Here is a 24,392-nt window from a genome sequence, read left to right as displayed (position 1 = left end):
TGGAAACTAGGAGACACGGCCCGGCCCACCTCCCCTGGCCTCGCTCTCACACCCGCCCCTACAAGGAGAGGGTCACTGACAGCTGGCTGATGCGGCCACACACGTGCTCCGCCACAGGCTGGCTCTGGGGACCACGCTGCCCCCCGGCCTTCTCACTGTGCCCCACCACCTCTGGGCTTCACCTCTTCCATAAAGTGCGGACACAACCCTACAGCTGCTTGAGGACGTTTCTAGCAGTTCTAGGAACTAGTCCCCACTGGTTACCTGACTGACCGCGGGGGGCTGACTAATCAACAGATAGTCCAGAGGAGAAGACAGAGAAGGTTCTGCGCCAGGCTGGGGAGACTGGAGCGGGCGGGCATCACAAAAAGTCAGTCAGTCTAGGGACCAAGCTCCTTTCCAGTTAGTGACAAGGCTGAGGACGCGGGATGCGGGCCTTTATGTAGTAAAGGCTACTTCCATTGTTTTCAACAGAAACAACGAGCGACTAGAAAAATGGGGGGGGGGGGGGATGAAGGTTTGTGCTTCCCCTTATACCACACACCGAAAATCCAATCTAGGTACATTCGGTATTTACAGTGAAGTAAGGGGGGCAGAGTGAGCATTAAACTGCTTTTAGGGTGAAGACAGGCTGAACAAGACAGAAAATTTCAAAAAGCACAACTTTCCACAGAAGATACACAAGGGACAAAACAAATATGAAACAAAGTTCAACATCATTAGTAATTTTTAAAAGTCAATTAAAATAGAAAGACACTATTTTTTAACTTATCAAGTTACTTAAACTTCTGCCTTTAATGCTAATAGTCTGTGCCGGCAGAGGTGTCACGGGGCACCTCTCCCTCCCCCGCCCTGAGAATGCAGTTGGCAAAGCCTGGTCTGCAGCAGAGGACAGGACAGCCCAGCAGACGAGCGTGTGGCCTGCTGCTTGGAGCAGCCAGTGGAAGCGCCGTCCCCCGGTGCAGTGCACATGTCTCGCTCCCAGGGAGACGCACGCGGCAGAGAACGTGCACTGCCTCACCGAGCCTGAGCAAAAGCTCCCACAAGGAACACCTTCCACGCGTGTTCAAAGTAGCAGAGAAAAGCTCGATTGGAAGAAAAGCTGTGTATCTTCTTCCCTGACTGGCTTCTCGAGTAGCGGATTGTCACTAGCCCTCTGGTGCAGCGTCACCACATCTCCGATACCATTTTACTACACCTACAATACAATGTCACCACGTCTCTCCGTCTCCGGTACAGTGTCACCGTATCTCTGATCAGATAGGGACGGGGCTGGAGAACTAGCTCTGTGAATGCCTCAGGCCCTGGGTCAGATGGCCCTGCAGCAGCGTCCTTGCACCCTGGCCCCCTCCCTCCCCTTCTCATTTACAGAATCACTCCACCCTCTGGCTTCCAACACCACAAAGGCCAAATTCTGCACGTCACCATTTTGTATGATCTGCTCAATGCTGGTTCTGCAAAAGGATGGGAAGAATCACAAGAAATAAAGGCATTAGAGTTCCGTGAGTTACAGAAACGCCGGGTTTCTACAGCTTGGTCAGCCTTCCCCCACCCCACCCCCGACCCCCAGGACTGCAGAGCTTCTCACATGCCTCACACCACACATTTCCCTGGGCGGCTTCCCAGGCAGACTGGAGTTCCGGAGACTGCATTCCCAGCCAGCTTTGGGAAACGTACTCTTCACTTCCTCCAAGTCCATCACTGCTCTCGTCCCACCCGGAGCCCACCACAGCTCCCAGCCGGTGCTCTCCCCCTCCCCACCACCCATCACCCATATACACGTGTCTGGCACGTTCCATACAGCACTTCTGCTGAAGCGTTAACACTGCAGCACCTGCCCAGTGTCTGGCTCATGGGAAACCCTCAAAAACCTATTAAATCAAATGGGCTGCTAGGGGACCCAGGAGTAGGGGCTTTGGAGGATCCAGAGAAAGGAAGGAAAGGGAGCACAGGCATCACCCTCAGAGCAGTGGGGCCTTGGGACCACGTGGGAGGAGACGCGTGTATTTGTTACAAGTCGTAGACGGAGCCCGGCCTGTCTGCTGGGCTTCACCACGTGAACTACAAAGTACTGCCAGGTGTGAAACACAGAGAAAGCACAACCCCAGGTCAGAGGGATCCTGGAGGAGAGACCTCTGCCAGCCCTCCCTTCTTCCCATAGGGTCCCACAGTCTTCTGGAATCCAGGCTGAGGGCAGCCCTGTGTGTTCACACAGCAGCCACTGAACTCACGGAGGGACCCAGGACAGCTCACGCAGCTGATGCTGTGGGCAAGGGGCAATCAGATGTGCAGAAATAGACGTGCCAGTGCACAAAGTTCAGAATTCCACCAAAGACTCTTTCTTTCTCAAAGGCTCAGGCCCTACAATGGAGAGAGAACTCCCAGTCCCAACGCATCAAATGCTTGCTTGTTAAACCCAGAAACACTGACGAGATGGCATTCAAGAAACTGGTTTAATTTCTGATTTCTCCAAAACAGATAGTTAGAGGTAGATTAGATATCCTGTTTTCTTTTTGCAATTCTGAATGATAAGCATAGCTGGGGGGAAGCCCTCTCAAAGGAACTATTTCCCGTAAGAAATGCAACCTCAGCCACTCCTCCGAGAAAACTTGCCACTGCCTAAAGGAAATGCTGCTTCCCGACCTAAGGCCCGGGCCTGGGCTGGGAGCTCCGGGGGCCACACCCAGGGTGCTCAGGGTTGACAGCAGTGTCACGCACGATTACAGTTTGGGACCTGCTTCTGTGCAACCTTAGACCTAGTGAGGGGCAGCTGAGAGAGGGAAGGGGAGAGTCTTGCTGCAGCGGGCGAGTGCTGTCCTCAGCCACCGGGAAAGGAGGAGTCGTCAAATGCAGTGTTTCAACTTGTGCTAAACAAGTTAAAAGATAAGCACCCTCTGACTCCTCCTTCAGAAGCGGACTGGCCCAGAGACAGGGCTCATGGTGTGACAAATTCTTCCAGGAGAAGGGGTCGACTCACCAGCTCACCTTTTAAAACCTCAGACTGAGCAAAAACACGGTGAGAGTGACCAAGGGCTGCCTTAGGCCAGGTGGACAGAAGGTGAAGGAGCAGAGAACTTCTGGACTCAGGGGACTCACACCCTGATGACCGCAGAGGGGACATCTGCCAAAACTCATCGAACTGCACAACGGGTGATTTTCTTCCCTGTAAATCGTGCCTCGGTAAGGCTGACTTAAACTCCATTAGCAAGAAAGCACGATTACTCCAAAAAGTCAAAAGAAGGAGCCAGCTGCCCGGTCCCAGGCTGTCCTGTCTGTGCTCACAGAGGGGCCTGGGACCGTCTAGAAGGAAGGAAAGTTGCGGGCTTTTCTGGCCTTACAGTGAGGCCGCGAGACCTCTTATCACTTCCTCTGAAAGTGTCCCCTCCCAATTACGTCTGGCTTCAACAACTGTTAAAATTAACTTCAAGTTCCTGACCAGAATGCAAATGATAATAAGAGGAAGCTGGTCTGAGAGGAGCAAGAAAACATAGTCTCTTAAGTATTCTCCAGAAAGTTGACTTTACTGTTAAAACAAACAAAAAAAAACCCGCACACACAAGGCGGAAGGCAGGAAGGGACCACCTTCAAGGCAGACCACCCCCACAGCACTCCTTCCTGTCTGGTTCCCTCCAGAGAGCCTTTACTGGCCAGTGGTTTGTCCTTCCTATGCTGACCACCTTCTGTTACTGGTATTCATTAATTCCCTTCGTTTTCTCTCCACTACCCCCAAACCTCACCCAAATTCCTAAGGGCATGGACCCAGTCCTAGGACACAGCTCCACAGAAAAGGCCCTGGGCAAGCATCCAGTACATGTACGAGCCACCGAAAATGAAGACGCAGATCCGAGATTATGTGAGCTTCTCCACTTCAATCCCACCATTTTCCCTGGGAAAAAGTCTCATCCATTTCACCAGCTCCTTCCCAGGAAGTGCAAACACTTCCGCCCCCCCCACCCCCGGCCTCACCCAGAAAAGGAGAAAGCCATCTCCCTGGGAGCACCCCACAGTAAGAAAGCCCTCAACCTACCAGAAGAGGATTCGTAAGATATTGGCCACCAGGAGCACCAGACAGACGTAGGTCGAGAAGCCCTCGGCGTTCTGAGTCCTCCGGATGTCCCTGTACTGCGGGATGTACGGCACCACCCCTCCGAAGACCATGGCCCCAGCTGCCCCCCAGGAAACCAGCTGCTGCAGCGGGACCAAAAGCCAACCCAAGCCTTCGGCGTCCATCCCGAGCGCCCGGCGGCCCCGCCGGCAGGCTGACGTCCACCTGGCCCACGCGCGCTCCGCGCTCTCGGGCTCCTGGCGCGCGCGCTGTCACCCTCACATGCCGCCGCTGCCCTGAGCCGTCCTCCGTCGCGGGGCCTGGCGAGAGAGGAAAAGCGGTAAAGCACTCGGGCCGGGCCTCCACGCCCAATGGGGGGCGCACCGCCGGGCTGGCGGCTGGGGCACGAACCCCTCCTCCGGGGCGCCGGCTCGGGGTGGACTTTCAGTTCGGGGTGGAGGCTCAGTTCCGGGCGAGGGGGTCGCACAGCCTGGGGGTCGGCGGGATGGGAGGAGGGGGGAAGAGGGTAGACACTGCCCAGGGGGCCCGGCCCGGGGTGGACGCTCAGCCCAGCGCGGCGCTCGCGTCACGCACACTGCTGACCCCGCCGGGCTCACCCGCGCCGGCGGCTCCCAGCGGTCAGTCCACCCTCCTTCTGTCTGTCCAAGCGCCGGGCCCCGCCTCGGCGTGACGTCACAATACGTGGCCCCGCCCGCGCCGGGCGGAGGGGCGGGCGCCGCTGGGTCCTAGAGCGCGCCGGTGGGCGTGGAGGTGGGGGCGGGACCCGGGGCGAAGCCGGGTGTCGTGGGTCGTGGCCAGGGCGCTCCGTGGGCCCACCCGGCCCTGGTTAGGAAATCGCTGCCTGGCGGGGCCTCTCCTTCTGGGCCAGGGGCCCACATGGACCCGGCGCCATCTGTCCCACGGCGCGTTGCCTTGTAGACGCGGCGCGCCGCCAACGGGAGCAGAGGACCGGGTCCTGTCGCCGCCCCGAGGGTCAGCGCGAGACCTGGGGACGCCCCCCTCGTGGGGACTCGGGCAGGGTCTGAGCGCACCGTGATTCCAGGGGTCCTTCCACCGTTCATGGTCTGCCCGGGTCTGTGGGGCTCCGCATCCTGAGCCGGGGCGTGTCCCTGAGGAGCGGCGTTCGGAAGTTTGCAGAGGGCCGGGGCGGTTTCGGCCAGGCGGGGGGGCCGGGGGCGCGACTCCTCGGGGAAGCGAAGGCCCACCCGCAGCCTGAAGCCCCTGAAGGTCCACTTCGAGGCCCAGGGCGGCAGCAGCCAGGACTGCCGTCCACAAGTGCGTTAGGTACCTTGTCACTGAAGACAGTGCTGGCCGGTGGAGCTCGGATCCGCGAAGGGTACGTGCTTCATCTCGAGCGCACAACTCTAGCACTCACCGAGAGAGAAAACAGGAATTCCTGAGTGTGTCACCTGACCAAGGTGAGCCCTCGGAAGCTCGAGGGAGGTAGGTGCTCAGAACCCAGATGCTGGTGGGTGAGGGAGGCGTGGGGGTCAGGGAGGGCCCTGTGAGAAGCCAGCCAGCCTGCCCAGGACCCTGTGCTGGCGGGCTCAGAGCAGAGAAGACCGCCTGCAGGCCCCCAGGATTCTGTCTACAGAGGAGCTCCCCCAGGGCTCCCACCTCCACCACAGCAAGCACAAATCACCCCAAAAGGGAAGGCCTGGTGGGTGAGAGAGGGGGGCCCCAGGGGCACACACCGGCCAGCCAGCTTCCTACCTGGTACGCTTCGTGGGAAATCCTAAGAACAGGTACAACCTCACTTAGAGCAACTCCCAACGAGCCTGGCTGTAAGGAGAGCTCTCCGTGAAGCACAGGTTGCTCTCATCCTCTCCAGCCTCTGAGGCCAGTGGACTTCTGGGTATCCACCAAAGAAGGCTGAGAACACAGCACCAGAAACGTACAAGGAAATGAAACACAGACGGAGAAGGAAGTCCTGGAGGGGCTGGAGAAGAAAAGTGGTGTTCCTCCTTAGCCAGATCCTCCCCCGAGCTCTGGAGCTCCAGAATGTTCTGTCCTCTTTATGGTGGAGGTTGGAGTAGGGATATAGTCTTCCCTCCCCACGCACTGGAGCATCTGAGGCCACTGCATCTGGCCCTGTTTGTCCTGGAGCACGTGGGCAAAGTGGTGCCCGTCCATAGCCAGCTGCTGCCCTGGACCCATCAGCTGTGCCAGGTGGAGCGTGGACAGCAAACGCCTCCAGAGTCCTGCGAAGTGCATACAATCTTGCATTCTTGACCCAAGATTTTGCCCCACAGAAGGGGCCTGTAATCCTTGTGAACCCCACCTGTCTGGAGTAGAGGGGCACCCACTGGTCCAGAACCATCGCTCAAGCAGAAGGAGAGAGCTCATGTCGGCTGCTGCACATTACCTGGCTTCCTGTGTTACAAACAAAAGAAGCCGGCCAAACTGTGCAGTCTGAAAAATGATACCCAGAACTAGCACATCCTAGTTCCCGGAACCTGTGAACATTACCTTCTGTGAAAAGAAAGAAATTGCAGATGTGATTACGTTAAGGACCTTGCGATGCAGAGATTATCCTGCATTACCCAGGTGGGCCCTAAATGCCATCACGTGTATCTTTATAAGCGAGAGGCAGAAGGAGACTTGAGACACACAGAGGCCATGTGGTGACGGAGCAGAGAGAGGTCTGAAGATGCGGCCTTGAAGGCTGGAGTAATGCAGCGCAGTAATGCTGGCAGCCACCAGCAGCTGGCAGAGGCGGGGAGCGGATCCTCCCAGGAGCCTCTGGAAGGAGCAGAGCCCTGCCAACGCCTTGATTTTGACCCAGTTAAACTGATTTCAGATTTTTGGCTTCCAGAACCATGAGAGAACAAATCTCTGCAGTTTTATGCCGCCCAGCTTGTGGCAGTTTGTCACAGCAAACCACTGGGAACTAGTATAGAATCCATAAAGCGAAGGAGAAACACCTTCTCAGAAAAACGTGGCCCCAAGGAATTCATTGCCCGCAGACCAGCCCTGTAAGGAATGTTCTGTTTTGGCCGCGTTGGGTCTTCGTTGCTGCGCGTGGGCTTTCTCTAGTTGCAGCGAGCGGGGCTACTCTTCCTTGTGGTGCGCGGGCTTCTCGTTGTGGTGTCTTCTCTTGTTGCAGAGCACGGGCTCTAGGCACACGGGCTCAGTAGTTGTGGCGCACGGGCTTAGCTGCTCCGTGGCATGTGGGATCTTCCTGGACCAGGGCTCGAACCCATGCCCTCTGCATTGGCAGGCGGATTCTTAACCACTGCGCCACCAGCGAAATCCCCAACCCTGGAGGAAATGTTGAAATAAGTTATTTAGTCAGAAGGAAAATTGGATCTCCATAAAGAAACGAAGACCCTCAGAGAAAGAATAAATGAAGGTAAATCTTTTTTTTTCTCTTATTCTTAATCTAAAAGATTATTGTTAAAGATTATTGTTTATTTAAAGCAACAGTGTATTGGGTGATTATAGCATGTGGATAAATGAAATGAATGACAAGGGATGTAAGGGAGGAATTGGGGAATATTCTCATATAAGGTACCAGCACTACACATAAAGCAGTATATGTTATTTGAAGGTGAACTTAGATAATTTTAGAATATATATTGTAAACCCTAGGGCAACCACTAGAAAAGTTTTTTTAAACCATAAATAATACACCAAGAGATGAGATAAAAATGGAATTGTATAAAATGCACAGTTAAAACCAGAGAAGGCAGGAAATGAGGAGGAAAAGGAAACAATAAATGCAATGAATAGAAAACAATTACAAAGTGCTAATCAGCTATATCAATAATCACTTTAAATGTGAGTGGTCTAAACACACCAATTAAAAGACAGAGATTGTCAGGCTGGGTGAGGTTCAGAAATAAGCCTCCGCAAGCGACACTGTCCCTGGGGTATGTGGTGTCCTGTGCAGCAGAAATACAGGGAAGAGGACCACGGAGGTCTGTGAGCAGATGGGTGACAGGGACAACTGTCCCAGGCAATGCTGCTGGCCCTTCGCCCTCCCAAGGGAATTGCTTCTACACTGCAAAAAAGACGGAGCGTCAGCAAGACCATTAGTAATTTATTCACGTATATGAGTAAGTGCGTGAGAAACAAGTCTGAGCAGATAAAGCCTCAGTTCTTAATACTTATCTCTCATGTGACTATTTTATACCTTTCTGTGTGGTTTAAATTTTTTTAACTAATTAATTTGTTTTATGTTTGGCTGCATTGGGACTTTGTTGCTTTGCTGTGCGGGCTTTCTCTAGTTGCAGCGAGCAGGGGCTACTCTTTGCTGCAGTGCGTGGGCTTCTCATTGCAGTGGCTTCCCTTGTTGTGGAGCACGGGCTCTAGGCGCGCGGGCTTCAGTAGTTGTGGCACGCAGGCTCAGCAGTTGTGGCTTGCGGGCTCAGTAGTTGTGGCTCATGGGCTCAGTAGTTGTGGCTCAGGGGCTCTAGAGCACAGGCTCAGTAGTTGTGGTGCACGGGCTTAGCTGCTCCGCGGCACGCGGGATCTTCCTGGACCAGGGCTCCAACCCATGTCCCCTGCATTGGCAGAATCCCCGATTCTTAACCACTGAGCCACCAGGGAAATCCCTGGCTTAAATTTTTTACAGTGAGTATATATGATTTTTGAGGGGGAATATTTATTTTTTGGCTGCAACACAGCATGTGGGATCTTAGTTCCCCAACCAGGGATCGAACCCGTGCCCCCTTCAGTGGAAGCTCGGAGTCCTAACCACTGGACCAGCAGGGAAGTCCCTGTATGACTTTTCTAATTGAAAAAAATACATGGCTCCACTTTACCAGAAGAAAAGGCGAGTTTCTGCATTGCTACCTCTCCCCAGAAGTGAAAGCATGTCCCACACTTGGGTCGTGTGGCACCCAAACGTGTCCCCCGTTTGCCCTTGAGCCAAGCACATGCCACTTGTTGGATGCCTGTGGGCTCCATTGCAAGGCTCTAGCTGAGACAGATGGGCTCCAGGTGTGAGCTCTTACGTTCTCCTCAGCTCACAGGTGCTATTTTTGGAACTAGTCGAGAATATGGAAATGGCACCGAGAAGGGTAAGCTCTCGCCGAAGTCACTGAGCCCACCAAGCTGAGGGCTTGTGCTGAGGCGGCACGATGAGGACGCGCGGGCTGAGAGTCACCCGAGGGTCCATGCATCCCGTTGCCGGAGGATGTGCTTACCGGTTGTTTCTGAGAACTCCATTCTGCCTCTGAATGTAGACAAAATAGAATCCGGGGGCTGTGGACAAAGCACCCAGCTGAGGTTTGTAGAAGGCTGCAGAGCTGGACGGTTGGGAAGGGCAGCTCCAGGGCATCATGGACCCGGCCTTGGCTTCTGCCTGGCGAATGACTATTTTCATGTATCCTGAGCTCGTACCTTTACCATGTGAGGCCGGGCTCACTGCTGGCCCCCAGGCCCACCCCTTGCCTCGGGGTGGCCGTGTGGCTGACCTCTGGCCAGTGACATGGGTGGAAGTACCTGGCCCCGCCAGTCTCCACCCCACCCTCCTTGCTCGCCCTCTCCTGCTGGCCAGGTGCGAACAGGTAGTAGAGAGCTCCACTAGGGCGTGGCCCAGTCCCTGCCTGCCAATGAGAATGTCGCCCGGCCCAACCACTGGAACAGGGATTGCTCATTGCAGAGGAGCATCACTTCCCCTCACACGCACACGAATTCTGAAGTGCCCACAACTTTAGCACTTCCCGAATGGCATCTAACAACAGTCAACCATACTACACAAACCCCCAGCCCAGTGACCCCTAACAGCCCACATCAGCCCACTTCTGACTTTCCAGACTGACACCTGTGTTTCCACGTAGTGGAGCCACTGCAGGCCCACCCGAGTTGCCGCTCGGCCCCACACAGAGCAGGCGGTAGACATAAACGGCACCTCTCATTAGCATCAATATTCAGTGAAAGCACGGCGGCTCTGCAATTGTTCCATAAACAATGGTTCTGCAGGCAAAGAACACCTGCAGAGAGCACAGAACTGTGCTCCCGCCCCTGCACCCGCCGCATGTCCCATCTCCGCAGGCCTTGGGACAGGCCATCACCCTTCCAGGTCTCCTCTGGCCTCTACTGGACTCAGCTCAGGCCCTGGACATCCTCGAAGGTCGAGGATATGACCACCCTTCTCAGCCTTGCCTCTGCCTTCCAGAGCCCCGTGCTGGAGGGCCCCCCACCTCAGCCTTTGTGCGGGAGTGTCATGTAGCCGATGGACTGCTAGGACCTTACACAAGAACACTGTCACCTCCATAGATTGTAAATGACAAACACACAAAAGTAAGATAAAAGGACAACAAAGGGGAGAGAATATTCTTTTAAAAGCAGGAAAGGAAAGATGTGCATCCTCAGAGGTGTCCTGTCCGGCTCCTGGTTGTGAAGCCCCGAGGTTTCCCTGGTGAGATGGAGACAGAGCTCCTGGGCCACAGGCCCGACCAGACGGAGCACCAGCCTAGATGCACATGTCCCTCCCCCAAAGCAGTGAGGAGCCCCTACACGGAAATGCAGACTCCACCTGCAGTGAAATCAGGAGGGCGGCAGAAACACCAAAGAGCACACAGCACGTGGGGCGGCTGCCTGAGCACAGAGGTGGGACACCACCTGAGCAAAGTGAACGGGGCGGGGGTGTCCCGCAGCCGGAAGACCACTGGCTGGGCCCCGAATTACAGGGCAAGCCCCCAGCTTGAGAGGCGGGTGGTAGGAAGGTTGGGAACTAGTTAGAACCCCGTCGGCCTCCAAGAGACGAGTAGGAAGCAAGGGTGCAGAGGCTGGTGTCGGAGACCTTTGAGAATCACGAGTGGAGCAGCGCCCGGGGGCCCTGGCAGTGCTGCCCACGGGGGTCTGAGCCTGGTTTTCATGAAGTACCTGGGCGCCCAGCACCCTCACTGCTTTGTCAGGAATCGATTGCTTTGCCACTTTTCTTCCGGGAACTTCACTTTCCAGAAAGTGCAGAAGACGCCAGCGACTGAACAGCAGAGTGTGCGAACGTTTTTAAATATCTTCAGAGAAATAGATGCAATTCTTAAAATTTGTCGGGTGATGGTAGCATTATGCACCAAAAGTAAGTGAATAAGCAAACGTGCCTGTGAAACTGGACAGATCTAACGTCTGCAGTTTAGCCAGTAGCATTGTGGCAACGATGTCATATCCCCTAGTTAAGTGAGCCATCCTTGCGGGAGGCCGGAAGTGTGTACAGAACAAGATGCTCTCTGAAAAAGAGGCTGAGCTGGGGGGTAAAACTGCAGTTTGAAGAAACTAAACAAATGCTAGTGGGAAATTTGCTCATAGGTTGAAGACTAGAGCAAGGCTAGAAGGCTATGGAACTACATAGTTACAAGTTTTATCAAGGAATTATTTTGTAAAACATGCAGAGAAAAAGCCCATAGTGAAATTAAACCGAGTAAAGATGAGGTCTGAATCTGATCACGTCGAAAAAGAAAAGACCAGAATAAGCGTGTGCAGTTACCAGACAAAGAACCGTCCAGATGTGAACAACGTGCAGAGCTCAAAGGACCGATGGGGTCACATCAGAAGTCTCAAAAGACCCAGAAAAGGTTTCGCTTATTTTAAAAAGTGACATGGAAGTTCCGTGCAGTTGGTTTATCCAGCAGACTAGCTGGCCAGTGAGCACAGGGAAAGTAAGAGAAGGCAAATGAAGGCGTCTCATGCTCAAAATTCTTTGTTAATAGTTGGAATAGAAACCATTTCAAGTTCAAACCAGGTAATTAGATCTCAGCTACCTGTGAGATGAAAAATAAAAACAGAGAAGTTGGAATGTGACCTTTGTTCACTGTGTTTGGCTGAAAATCCACTGGAAATGAATGCGAGATCTTGTAGCACAAAAGCAAACAAAAAGCAGTGGTTTGCAACGAGCTCTAATAGCAGAAGTTCATGACTCTGCAAAGGGGACTGACTCAGGAAGGGAAAGACGAGGACGGAGCTGGAGGCGGCAGCAGAGGGCGTGAAGGCTGACAGCAGAAATGGAGGAGGCGTCCAGAGGCAGCATCGCCTGTGAATTCGAGGTGGCTTCTCGGAGAGAAAGGCCGCGTCATCGGGGTTCACCACTCACTCATTCAGCCAAAGGAACTCTTGCTGGAAAGAAGATGCAGAATGCAGGCTCGAGGTGCAGATTACTACCAGTCAGCCGAGAACAGCAGTGCTTACGCTGAGGGGTGCCCTCAGGAGCACACAGCACGCACGCACGATCCCGTCTCCAGAAGCGCACGCTTTTGCCTGTGAACCTTCCTCTTCTTTGTTTTTAATTGAGGCAAAATTCATGCAACAGAAAATTAGCTCTGTTAAATGAACACCTCAGTGGCATATAGTACATTCACAGTGTGGTGGGAGCACCATTTCCATCTGGTTCCGGAACATTTTCATCCCCCAATAAAACCTCACGCCTCTTAGGCAGTTCCTCCCCAGCCCCTGCCCCCTCCAGCCCTGGAAACCTGCAGTCTGCTCTCTGTCTTTATGCCTTTGCCTGTTCTGGACGTTTCAGAAAATGGACTCACACGATGCTGGCCTTGTGTCTGCTGCTTCTACCAGCATCATGTTTACACCAAGGAAGCAGGGGTGCAGGATGCTCATTCCCTCCAGGGGCCCCCGGAGCCCCCTTCTGCTCACCTGCCTGGTGGCCTGCTTTTTAAATGATAATTAATGTGCTTGAGCTCCAGAAACGTTTCAGGCGACTTAAGTTTTCTGTCATTCACATTTCCTCAAGTATCTTACCTCTTAAGACTGTGACCTGACCAGTAGCAAAAAGCACAATTTTTTATTTGAAAAGTCATACAGTAAAGGGAAAATAGACTGTACTAAACAGAATTTTTAAATACAAAGTGTGCATTAACTTGCAACCAATCACCCAGAGGCTTCTTGAATGTTTCCTCCCTCCCTCCTTCCCTCTCTCCCTCCCCGCACCTTGCCTGAGAATTTCCTGGGCCCTCACTCCTCGCTGGGGCTGGAACAAGCACCCGAGGCTCCCCAGAGAGCTGGACACTTTCGTCCAGCTGGACACATTCTCTAAAGCTCATGCAAGTGTTTCCTTGAGGTCCCTCATTGAGACTGTGATGTGACAGGGAATTCCCTGGCATCCCAGTGGTTAGGACTCAGCGCTTTCACTACGGGGGGTGGGGAGGGTGGGGAGGGGGTGCTTGGGTTTGATCCCTGGCTGGGGAACAAGGTCCCACAAGCCACGTGGTGCGGCAGAAAAAAACGGAAGATTGTGACGTGATAAAATTGTTTACCTGGAAAAGAAGCAACTTCATTTTTAACTCAGACTTTGGATTTTCTTTTCTTCCCAAGGCAACTGTGGGCCACAGACAGGTGCCCACTGAGAGGCTCAGAAGTACCTGTGAATGCTAACATGGGGTGGGGGGTGGCCAGGAGCCAGCCCCCAGCCCCAGAGTTTCTACCTCTGAGGGGCTGACAGCAAGACACTGATTTTCCTGAAGTGGAAAAAGGCGAGCTGATTTTATTTCTACTCAGCAAAGAAAGCTGTTTCTTCATTGTGTATTTTCCTTGGGGTGGCCTTTGAGAGGAGTTGTTGGAGTGGTGGGAACACCAACACTGACACTGACCAATGCAGAATAAAAACCAGATGCTGGGCTAGTCAGAGCAAGAGTTGGGGCAACCTTGGAAGTAAGTATTTAAAAGCTTTTAAAGAAGTTTATAGGTTGGAGAGGATTCTGGGATGATGGCAGAGCAAGAAGCACCGGGAATGGCCCCCACCTGGGCCACAACTGCAGGGACAACAGCCGTCTGATGTAACTAACTTGGAATCCAGAGCTGGTTAAGGCTTGCAAGTTCCAGGGGAAGCGCTGGATGGTTACTGCAGTCAATTGTGGTGACTTTCAGGTCTTAGCACGTAGCACCTACCCGTCCCGCCCTCAGCCACATGGCAGGAGGCCATACACGTGTTTCTAGAGCAGCTTGCAGAAGCCAGCCAGGGTGGACCAAAGGACCTTGTCCTCCAATATCAGGAATCTGTGCTCTGATGCTGCTTAAGATGGCAGAGATGCAGCCAAAGAGGCAGGTGGCCATTGTTGCCACACCTCCCCCCTTGTTGCAAACCCCTCCCCCACCAAGTGGATTTCAAGGGCGAGTGCCCCGTTTATCCCCCTTTGATTTTCTCTTTTCCCCCTTTTCAAGCCAGACATTAAAGACTAGGGCACTGAAAAACAATTGCATAGGGGAGAAAATTACAAAGTGACTGCACATGCCCAAGGAAAGGCTCAGGAAAGACCTGAGCAGACATTAAGTTTCCACCTCAGGCTGAGCCTCAGCTCAGACAACCTACAACAAGCAAAGAACAAAAACAATAACAAAAAGCATCAGACCTTGAGGAAGGGGGAGAATCCGATTTCCAGAGTTACCACATTATTGGATTCAAATGTCCAATTTTCAGCAACAACAAAATAAAAATCACAAGGCATACAAAGAAACAGGAGAGTATGACCTGTTCAAAGGGAACAATTAATTAATAGAAATTGGCCCTAAAGAAGACCTGATGACAGATCTACTCGATGAAGACTTTAAAACAACTGCCTTAAAGATGCTCAAAGAACTAAAGGAACATAGAACATTGAGAAAGCAATGTGTGAGCAAAGTGGAGCTATCAGTAACGAGGGAGAAAACCTAAAAGAAACCAAAAAGAAATTCTGGAGCTGAAAAGTACAATAGCTGTAATGAAAAACTCACTAGAGAAATCAAAGGCAGATTTGAACAGGCAGAAGAAAGAATCTTTCGAAAATCTATCTTATTTCAAGTTCTAAACAGCTGGCAGTAAGACATTGGTCTATGTCCAAATTTGAGAAAATGAAGACCCTTTCTGCCTTTGGGGAGGTTTAAGCCATTTCCTTCTTTTCTGTTTTCCTCAATCTGTTCATTCTGCAGTTTTGACTGCTTGTTCACACACCGAAACCCCTGGAGGGCTTTAAAACCACAAATGCCAAGGCGTCCAGAGTGCTGACAAATGTTACGTGGCTCTATCGTGCAGCCAGGTCTGAGAGCCACTGTTTTAAAATTCACAACTAGTACCGGAGGGCCTCATGACTCAGGATAATTGTTTCTGGGAAAGGCAACTTACTGTAAATGGGGCCAGAATTGCATAATAAATAGTGCGTTAAAAAAATAGTTAATTATGTTGCATTAAAAATAAAAGTTAAGGGCTTCCATGGTGGTGCAGTGGTTGAGAGTCTGCCTGCCGATGCAGGGGACACGGGTTCGTGCCCCGGTCCAGGAAGATCCCACATGCCGCAGAGTGGCTGGGCCCGTGAGCCATGGCCGCTGAGCCTGCGCGTCTGGAGCCTGTGCTCCGCAACGGGAGAGGCCACAACAGTGAGAGACCCACGTACCCCAAAAAAAAAAAACACACAAAAAGTTAAAATTATGAAAACATTGCAACAATTTTAGAATCAATAAAAGGAAGCAAAAAATTCTATGCTCAAATCTGTATGTCCAAATCAGTACCCTGAAAGAACCCTTCTTTGCTTACAGAATTTTTAAGTGAGAATTTCAAACATACACAAAAGTAGAGATTATAGCACAGTGAATTCCATGTATCCATCACCCAGCACCAATAACTATAAAAAAGCTCTTTTAATGAATATAAAATAAAGAACAGCACCGTCTAATCAGCAGCATTCCTCCCTTTCTTGCAGTAATGGTGCATCTTAAAATCAGCAGCGTCTTAGGTTTAAGGCTTAGAAATGAAGCCATTCACATGGAATCAAAGGAGCATCTGGGCGCTTCCACCTGCATTCACGCCTCACAGGATAGAACTTCCTCTTACATTCGGTCACCCTATAATCTCATCTATCAAAGTTAAAATTTTACTTTTCTAATTTGAAGTTTTGTTTCATATTTAGCTGCTGCTCTTGTGGTCTGTGTCTTTGATTCCATTATGTACTTCTTACCTAGACTCTATTTTCCTCCCCAAACTATCTTTGCACCATTAAAAACATCATCTAATTTCTGCAGCTTCACAGCACACTTGAATACTCTCCTATTGTAGATTTGCAAGATGAATTGCATTCGAGAATTTTTCCCCTGAACCCAGTTCCTGAAATTTAATCTCCTTAACAAAATGAATATTTGTTGAGTGATTCTTGCTTCCATATTAATGATTTTGTCCCCCACGGATGCAGAACTAAGAATTTGATCCCTAATTAGGCAGCATAGGTGAAAAACCATTCAGGTACTAGATGTAGAATGACAGATTCTATTTCTCCATTAGAGATTGGGTTCTCAGGGTTATCAGAGAATGTCTAGTAGGTTTCCACTAGACCACAGAGATTACAGTTCAGAAAGATAGACACATACTAAAAAACACAAAGGGGTAGGGAAAGAGAGTCACAGGTTTCCTAGCTCCTGGAATTCTTAGCCTAGGCCTTGAAGCTGGGGTGATGTACTTAAAATATATGTATATTGTGGTAGAATATACATAACATCAAATTTATCATCTTTATTGTTTTTTATTGAAGCACAGTTGATTTGCAACATTGTGTTAGTTTCAGGTGTAATCTTAACCATTTTTAAGTGTACAGTTCGCTGGCATTAAGTACATTCATACTTGTGCAGCCATCACCACCGTCCACCTGCAGAATTTTTCATCTTTCCCAACGGAAACTCTGCGCTCACTAAACACTAATGCATTACCCCCTCTCCCCAGCCCCTGGCACCCACCGTCTACTTTCTATCTCTGTGGATTTGACTGCTCTGGGGACCTCATATAAGTGGAATCATACGAAATTGATCCCTTTTATGATTAGGTTCTTTCACTTAGCATAATTCCTCAAGGCTCATCCATTTTGTAGCATGTGTCAGAATTTTCTTCCTTTTTAAAAATAAATTATATATTATTTTATTTATCCATTCACTCATCCATCGATAGACACGGGTTGCTTCCTCCTTTTGGCTATTGTGAATGATGCTGCTATAAACATGGTGTACAAATATTTGTTCAAGTCCCTGTTTTCACTTCTTGGGGGTTTATACCCAGAAGTGGAATCGATTCATATGGTAACTGTATGTTTGATTTCTTGAGGAATTGCTGTAGCATCCTGACTCCCGCTCTTAGGGAGCCCTCCAGGCTTCAGCCTCAGGCGTTCCCGAGGCTGTGCCTCCCCGAGGGTGGACCTGGGCCATCTCCGCCAGATCCACCTGGGGAGACCCCTGTCACCCACCCCTACCTCCACCCACTCTGGGCGAGGGCCTGGGGCTTTGTTTCCACAGGTGAATCCACCTCCCCAGTGGCCCGCTGTGCACACCTGATGCTAGTCGCCCTGGTCAAGCTGTTCTGGAAGCTTGAACTGAAAGAACCTCAGGCCAGGCGGTGGCCACACAGAGAGGCCCCTCCAGGGAAGGGGCAGCCCTCACGGCTCTTTTTAGCATCTTGCCACACAGAAAAGTGGCAAGACGGCCATGCTTTTGAAAAGTTATTGTATTTCTCCAAAGAAGACATGCAGATGGCCAACAGACACATGAAAAGATGCTCTACATCGTTAATTATTAGAGAAATGCAAATCAAAACCACAATGAGTTATCACCTCACACTGTCTACAAATAATAAATGCTGGAGAAGGTGTGGAGAAAAGGGAACCCTCCTACACTGTTGGCGGGAATGTAAATGAGTGCAGCCAGCCACTATGATAAACAGTATGGAGGTTCCTTAAAAAAAAAACTGAAAATAGATCCAACAATCCCACTCCTGGGCATATATCCAGAAAAGATGAAAACTCTAATTTGTAAAGATACAGGCACACCCATGTTCATAACAGCACTATTTACAATAGCCAAGACATGGAAACAACCTAAGTGTCCATCAACAGATGACTGGTTTAAGAAAATGTGAGATCTATATAGAGAGACATAGATATACAGAGGTATAGATACTCAGCCATAAAAAGAATGAAATATTGCCATTTGCAGCAACATGGATGGAGCTAGAGATTATTATACTAAGTGAAGTAAGTCAGAGAAAGACAAATATTATATGCCATCACTTATATGTGGAATCTAAAAAATAATACAAATGAATGTATATACAAAACAGAAACAGACTCACAGACATATAATACAAAATTATGGTTACCAAAGGGGAAAGGGAAGGAGGGATAAATTAGGAGTACAGGATTAACAGATACACACGACAATACATAAAACAGATAAGCAACAAGGATTCACTGTATAACACAGGGAACTATATTCAGTATCTTGAATAACCTATAATGGAAAAGAATCTGAATATAGATCTAGATCTAGGATAGAGATAGAGGTAGATATCTGAAGCCTTTTGCTGTACACCTGAAAACTAACACGATATTGTATACTTCAACTATACTTCAATAAAAAAGTTACAATTTTAACAACCCTATTGAGATGTAATTCACATATATATGCAATACAATCCACCCATTTAAAGTATACAATTCAGTGATTTTTTTTTTTTTTTGCGGTACGCGGGCCTCTCACCGTTGTGGCCTCTCCCGTTGCGGAGCACAGGCTCCGGACGCGCAGGCTCAGCGGCCACGGCTCACGGGCCCAGCAGCTCCGCAGCATGTGGGATCTTCCCAGACCGGGGCACGAACCGCTGTCCCCTGCATCGGCAGGCGGACTCTCAATCACTGCGCCACCAGGGAAGCCCCAATTCAATGATTTTTAATATATTCACAGGGTTGTGCAACCGTCGCCACAATTTGACCTTAAATATTTATTTATTTATTTATTTTGGCTGAGCCAGGTCTTAATTGTGGCACGTGGGATCTTTAGTTGCGGCATGCGGACTTCTTAGTTGCAGCATGCGGCATCTAGTTCCCCAACCAGGGATCGAACCTGGGCCTCCTGCAGTGGAAGCGCAGTCTTACCCACTGGACCACCAAGGAAGTCCCCCCACGATTTGATCTTAGAATATTTTTGCCCCCAAGAAGAAACCCCTTAACTATGGCACAGTCTCTCCCCTTCCCCCTCAACTTCCTGTCTCCATGGATTTGCCAATCTGGACACGTCACATGAGTGGAATCCAACCACGTGTCCTCTTGTGATTGGCTTCTCTCACTGAGCATCATGTTCCCAAGGTTCATCCATGTTGTGTCATGTGTCAGGGCTTCATTCCTTCTTATGCCTGAATTATATTCCATCGAGGGGAGGGACCACATTTTGTTTATCCATTCGTCTGTTGATGGACATTTGGGTTGTTTCTACCTTTTGACTAGTGTTAATAATGCTGCTATAGACATCTGTGTACATATTTTTGTGTGGACATATGCTGTCATTTCCCTTGGGTACATACCTAGAGGTAGAACTGAGATTCTATGGTAACTCTATGTTTAAGTTTTTATGGACCTGCCAGACTAGCTGCACGACTTTACATTCCCACCAGCGTGTGACGTTCCGACTTTGCCACACCCTCGTCCACACTTGTTATTGTCTCTTTTGATTTTAGCCATCACAGTGCATGTGAAGTGGATCTTGTGGTGGTTTTGATTTGCATTCTCATGATGACTAAGGATGTTGGGTTTCTCTGCATGCAAGGCTGTGTTTCACACACATTCAGCAACCAGGTGTCCCCACGTAGTCACTTGGCTGGGCTCCCGGGATGTTGGCAGGACCCAGACAGACACAGCCCTGCCCCACAGAGGGGTACAGACATGTAAACAAAGCAGGTACTTGCTAAGAACAGGGTCCTGGGACATCACCCACAAAATGCCCCATGAGCCACAATCCAGACAGGCCTAAAGGGCATCTGAGGGAGGGAAAGTCACAGTGAGGCCTTCCTTCCAGATCTTCGATAAAATCAGAGCAGAGATGCCAGTGTTGGCAGCCTGTTGGAGTTGGTCACAGAACATAACTATTCTTTTTTTTTTTTTTAACCATGCAGCGTGTTGCTTGTGGGATCTGAATTCCCCCAACTGGGGACTGAACCTGGGCCTTTGGCAGTGAGAGCTTGGAGTCCTAACCACTGGACCATCAGGGGAGTCCCAGAGCATAAATATTCTTAATCTTAAAGTTGACAGCAGGCATGGCAGGGGTCCGGAGAGATGGCCGAGCCTCCTGGATGGATGGTCACAGGTCCCAGGACCGCGGTGCGAACTTGGGCTGTGTGGTGACTGCAGCCACATTCCATCCCCACCCCTGCCTCCAGGATCCCCCATTAGACAGGCGACAGCCTTGCAAAAACACGACGGGACACAGGGGAAGGTCGAGTGCTGGGGGCTGGTGAGGCTGGGGAGCCGGTGTCTCCTGGATGCAGAGCTTGGTGTGGGAAGGTTAGGAAGTCGCGGGGTGGGGGGGCGGGTGGTGGTTTGCACAACAGTGTGAACGTACCTAACGCCACCGCACTGCGCCCTGAAAAACAGCGAGAACGGCAACTTGTAGGTTGTGTGTTCTTTGCCACAATGATAATGAAAAGGTCGTGCTCACTCTGGGCTCTGACGCAATGAAAACGAAGCCAACAGCGTAGCCGGGATCGGCTGGTCCGGCGAGGTCCCGCCCCGCCCGGACGGCCACCTGCGCCCCGATACGGCCTCACCTCCGTGCCAGGCTGCTCGGCCCGGTTCGGGCGCACAGCCCGGGCCGCGCGGGTGGATCCACGGCCATCGCTGCGGGAGCCGCGGGCGGCGGAGCGGAGCCGACAGAGCCACCGGCCCCGGGACCAGCCGACCCACCTGGACACCCTGCACCCCGGACCCGGGGGACACCCCCATGGCCGCGCGGGGCCCCGAAGCCCCCAGCGGGCGCGCGCTGCGGGACGCGGTAAGTCGGACCCCGCGCGCGCCAAGCTTCGCTCCCGGGCTGGACACCCTCCCCTCCCCTACCTCCCTCCCCTCCCCCCTCCTCCTCCCTCCCCTCCTCCTTCCCTCCCCCTCCCCCTCCCTCCCTTCCCTCCCCTCCCCCCCCCCACCCCGCCCAGCGCCGGGAGGCCAGCGGTCCTGCTTCCCGTTCGCTGAAGGAGCCGCAGCGCCGAGAGGAGACAACCAGTGGTCAGGACTGATCAGTTTGCCTCATTAAAAAGAATTGGTTAGCTGTGCACACTCGAATCCACGTTTTCCTGACATGACTGAGGGGAAGAGCTCCTGACAGAGGGCCTTCTTCATACGTAAACGCAGGCTCCAGGTGGAGATCCGCCTCCATATCCTGGGCTCTAAAATGGAGATAATACACGGGTGCCAGGAGTGAATTGTGTCGTAAATGGTATGAAATTTAAATCTGTAAACTGTAGGGCGACTTACAATACCGCCTGCTGTCAGTCACCATAGATGATATATCCGTACGGGCTGGTAAACAATTTCTGCAACCCCAGTCCCAGCTAATAAATCCCCACAAGTGTGGGCGAGCAAGAGGCCCGCGGTGGGTGCGTCTGGTGATTGTCTCAGGCCTTCCCAAGAAGTCCTTGAGGAGCCCAAGGTTAATAAGACTTTCTCCTACGTTATCTTCTAGACGTCTGATAGTTTATCGCTTATATTTAAGTGTATGATCATTTTGAGTTACTTGTTGTGAATGGTGTGCGGTAAAGGTCGGTCCTGCTTATTTAGTGAGTTACGCATTTGGCTAGCACTGTTCAGTGCTGTTGGTTGCATAGACCTTCCTTACCCTTCGAGTGGGAAGGCCTTAACACCTGGTCAGGAATCAACTAATGGAATATATAGATGGTTCTCTTCCATGGTGCTTAGAATGCTCTACATCACAGGTAAATACATATTCACTTGTGGTTCATTTTTCAGGCAGAAAATCTATTTCAGGAACTTCAAGAACACTTTCAAGCTCTGACTGCAACGTTAAACCTGAGAAATATCCTTTTCTGTCTCATAACAAACACTGCGGTTGCTTTTGGCCTATTGAACTGTCGTGGACTGTCTTGTTGTTTTCTGTATTAGTGGATAATTGTTGACCTAAGACTTCTTGGTGTTTACGTCTGTGCCTTTACATGGCATCCTGATGTATTAATTACCGCTCACAGGTAATTACTTCCTGCTTGACCAGCAATACAGGACATTTCATGAGGCAAGGATAAAACACAAGGACACACGAACAATACATACTACCCAGTGGGGCCTCCCAGCAAGCCCTAAAGAAATCTGGTTAGTCTGCTAAATAGCACTTATACTCCCCCAAACAGTCAACCCTGCACAGGTACTGGTTAGGTGTCCAGCGCAGGGTACGCTATCTGGCTCTCCTTGCCTTGTTTTGTTTTGTAACTTCAGCAGCTCGCCATTTGGTAAGCCATGGATTCAAACAGAGTTAGGTGGAATGTTTGTTTCCGGTTTAAGAAAATCCAGAAAAGGGGACACTTGCCCTAAGACTTGCCCAAGTGAACTCACTTCACACAATTAAACTCCTGCCTTAAAATATGTACAAATTGTTTGCAGAGAGATCCTGTAGATGGGATCCCACAGGGAAAAAGAGATTCTGAAACAGGATAAAATTATAAACAGTAGGAAAGTTTGTTTTAAACACAGTTAATTTTCATTGTATTTACATACTGATTAGAGTTTGGTTAAAACATAGTTAAACATACCAGACAACCTCATATCCCTGAATCCATGTCCACGGAAAGGGAGCCAAGGTTTCAGAACCGGGCTCACAGTGCGAAGATTAAAGGCACGTATAGACCCTCAGGGATGTGATTAACGTGCACTGACTTAAGGTGTTAGTACACATCTGCTGCCATTGATTCCCTCATTTTAGATGCACCACAGGGCATTTTTATCAGCCCTGGTGATGCAGTTTACGTGGAGGCTTTGAGGGACCTGGGTAGGTGCCCGTATTCCATGTGCTGTTCTCCTTAACCTCGTACTGGAAGAAATGGGAGGCCGCATTGAAGACTTGCAGAAGAATGTGAACGACTTGATGGTGCAAGCTGGGATTGAAAGTTCTGCTCAAGAGCAAATGGCGAGGCCTTATTAAGGCACTCAGGTGTTCACCGTTTACATATCTTCTGCTTTCATCTTGAAACATTTAAGCCCATATTTGTTCACTAAGGGAACTACTACTTCTGCACTACATGAAAAACCTTCAGGAATAATAAAAAAAATTCACAAATGCTCTTTTCTAAATAGAACAGAAACACTCTTTGTCATTGTTCCTTAAAAAGTGCACATTTTAAAGGAAAACTATTATTTAAAAATTGGATTTTGTTAAAGTACTTTTCACCCTCACCCTCAAATTAGTTTTCAATCAAAACACAAGTCATGATGAATGAGTGCTTGGGGATGACAACTAGTGGCTTCTGTTTGAGACGTTCATGGAAGGATTTAAAGAAGACACATGTGCATTAGGTTCTCACCCCATTTCATGAGTGGTCCCTGAGGATCCCACCCCGCCCCCCAGAATGCAAATATTTCTTTTCCAGTGGAATTTTGCACTTAATCTTTTTTCTTTTACTATTTTATTTTTAGTCTTAGTTTTATTTTTTAATTGAAGGTTTTATTGTAGTTGACGTACAATAGTGTATAAGTTATAGGTATACAATGTAGTGATTCACAATTTTTAAATGTTATACTCCATTTATAGTTATTAGAAAATATTGGCTGTATTACCCATGTTGTACAATGTATCCTTGTAGCTTATTTTATACATAATGGTTTGTACCTCTTAATCCCCTACCCCTAGTTGCCTCTCCCCCTTCCCTCTCCCCAATGGTAACCACTAATTTGTTCTCTATATCTGTGAGTCTGCTTCTTTTTTTTTTTTTTTTGTGGTACGCGGGCCTCTCACTGTTGTGGCCTCTCCCGTTGCGGAGCACAGGCTCCGGACGCGCAGGTTCAGCGGCCATGGCTCACGGGCCCAGCCGCTCCACGGCATGTGGGATCTTCCTGGACCGGGGCACGAACCCGTGTCCCCTGCATCGGCAGGCGGACTCTCAACCACTGCGCCACCAGGGAAGCCCTGTGAGTCTGCTTCTTTTCTGTTATATTCACTAGTTTGTTATATTTTTTAGATTTCCTACATATAAGTGAAATCATACAGTATTTGGCTTTCTCTGTCTGACTTATTTCACTTAGCATGATGCCCTCCAAGTCCATCCATGTTGCTGCAAATGGCAAATTTCATTCTTTGTTTATGGCTGAGAAGTATTCCATTGTATATACACACCACATCTTCTTTATCCGTCATCTGTTGATGGACACTTGGGTTGCTTCCATATCTTGGCAATTGTAAATAATGCTGCAATGAACATTGGGGTGCATGTATCTTTTCGAATTAGTGTTTTTGGGTTTTTTTCTGCACTTCATCTTGAAGATGCAGATAAATGCCTGGCTTCGGGTCTTGGACCGAATATGTATCTGTGTGACATACCTGGAGACACAAACCTTTTGTCTTTTGTGAAGATACTCAAGCATGTTTCACTGACATAATCTTC

General features: G+C 50.1%; 2 protein-coding genes across 4 annotated transcripts in view; one reads left to right on the top strand and one right to left on the bottom strand.

Moving 5' to 3' along the window:
* SLC66A2 (solute carrier family 66 member 2) overlaps positions 1-4,330 on the bottom strand; it is a 48,117-nt gene extending 43,787 nt beyond the window's left edge. For all 3 annotated transcript variants that reach the window (XM_082853477.1, XM_082853478.1, XM_082853479.1), the window contains exon 1: positions 4,028-4,330. In XM_082853477.1, coding sequence (XP_082709603.1) covers positions 4,028-4,230 — 203 coding nt within the window. In that variant the 5' untranslated portion in view covers positions 4,231-4,330. The remainder of the gene's footprint in view (positions 1-4,027) is intronic.
* Positions 4,331-20,683: 16,353 nt separating this feature from the next.
* Positions 20,684-23,136, top strand: HSBP1L1 (heat shock factor binding protein 1 like 1). The gene is given in 3 exon segments (XM_082853791.1): positions 20,684-20,785; positions 21,754-21,831; positions 22,835-23,136. Coding segments are annotated over 3 exon segments (231 nt in total). The 5' UTR covers positions 20,684-20,734; the 3' UTR covers positions 22,937-23,136.
* Positions 23,137-24,392: the final 1,256 nt, after the last annotated feature.

This window comes from Leucopleurus acutus (genome assembly GCF_964270905.1).
Source record: "Leucopleurus acutus genome assembly, chromosome: 13".
Classification (NCBI taxonomy): Eukaryota; Metazoa; Chordata; class Mammalia; order Artiodactyla; family Delphinidae; genus Leucopleurus; species Leucopleurus acutus.
This window is presented reverse-complemented; position numbering and strand designations above follow the sequence as displayed.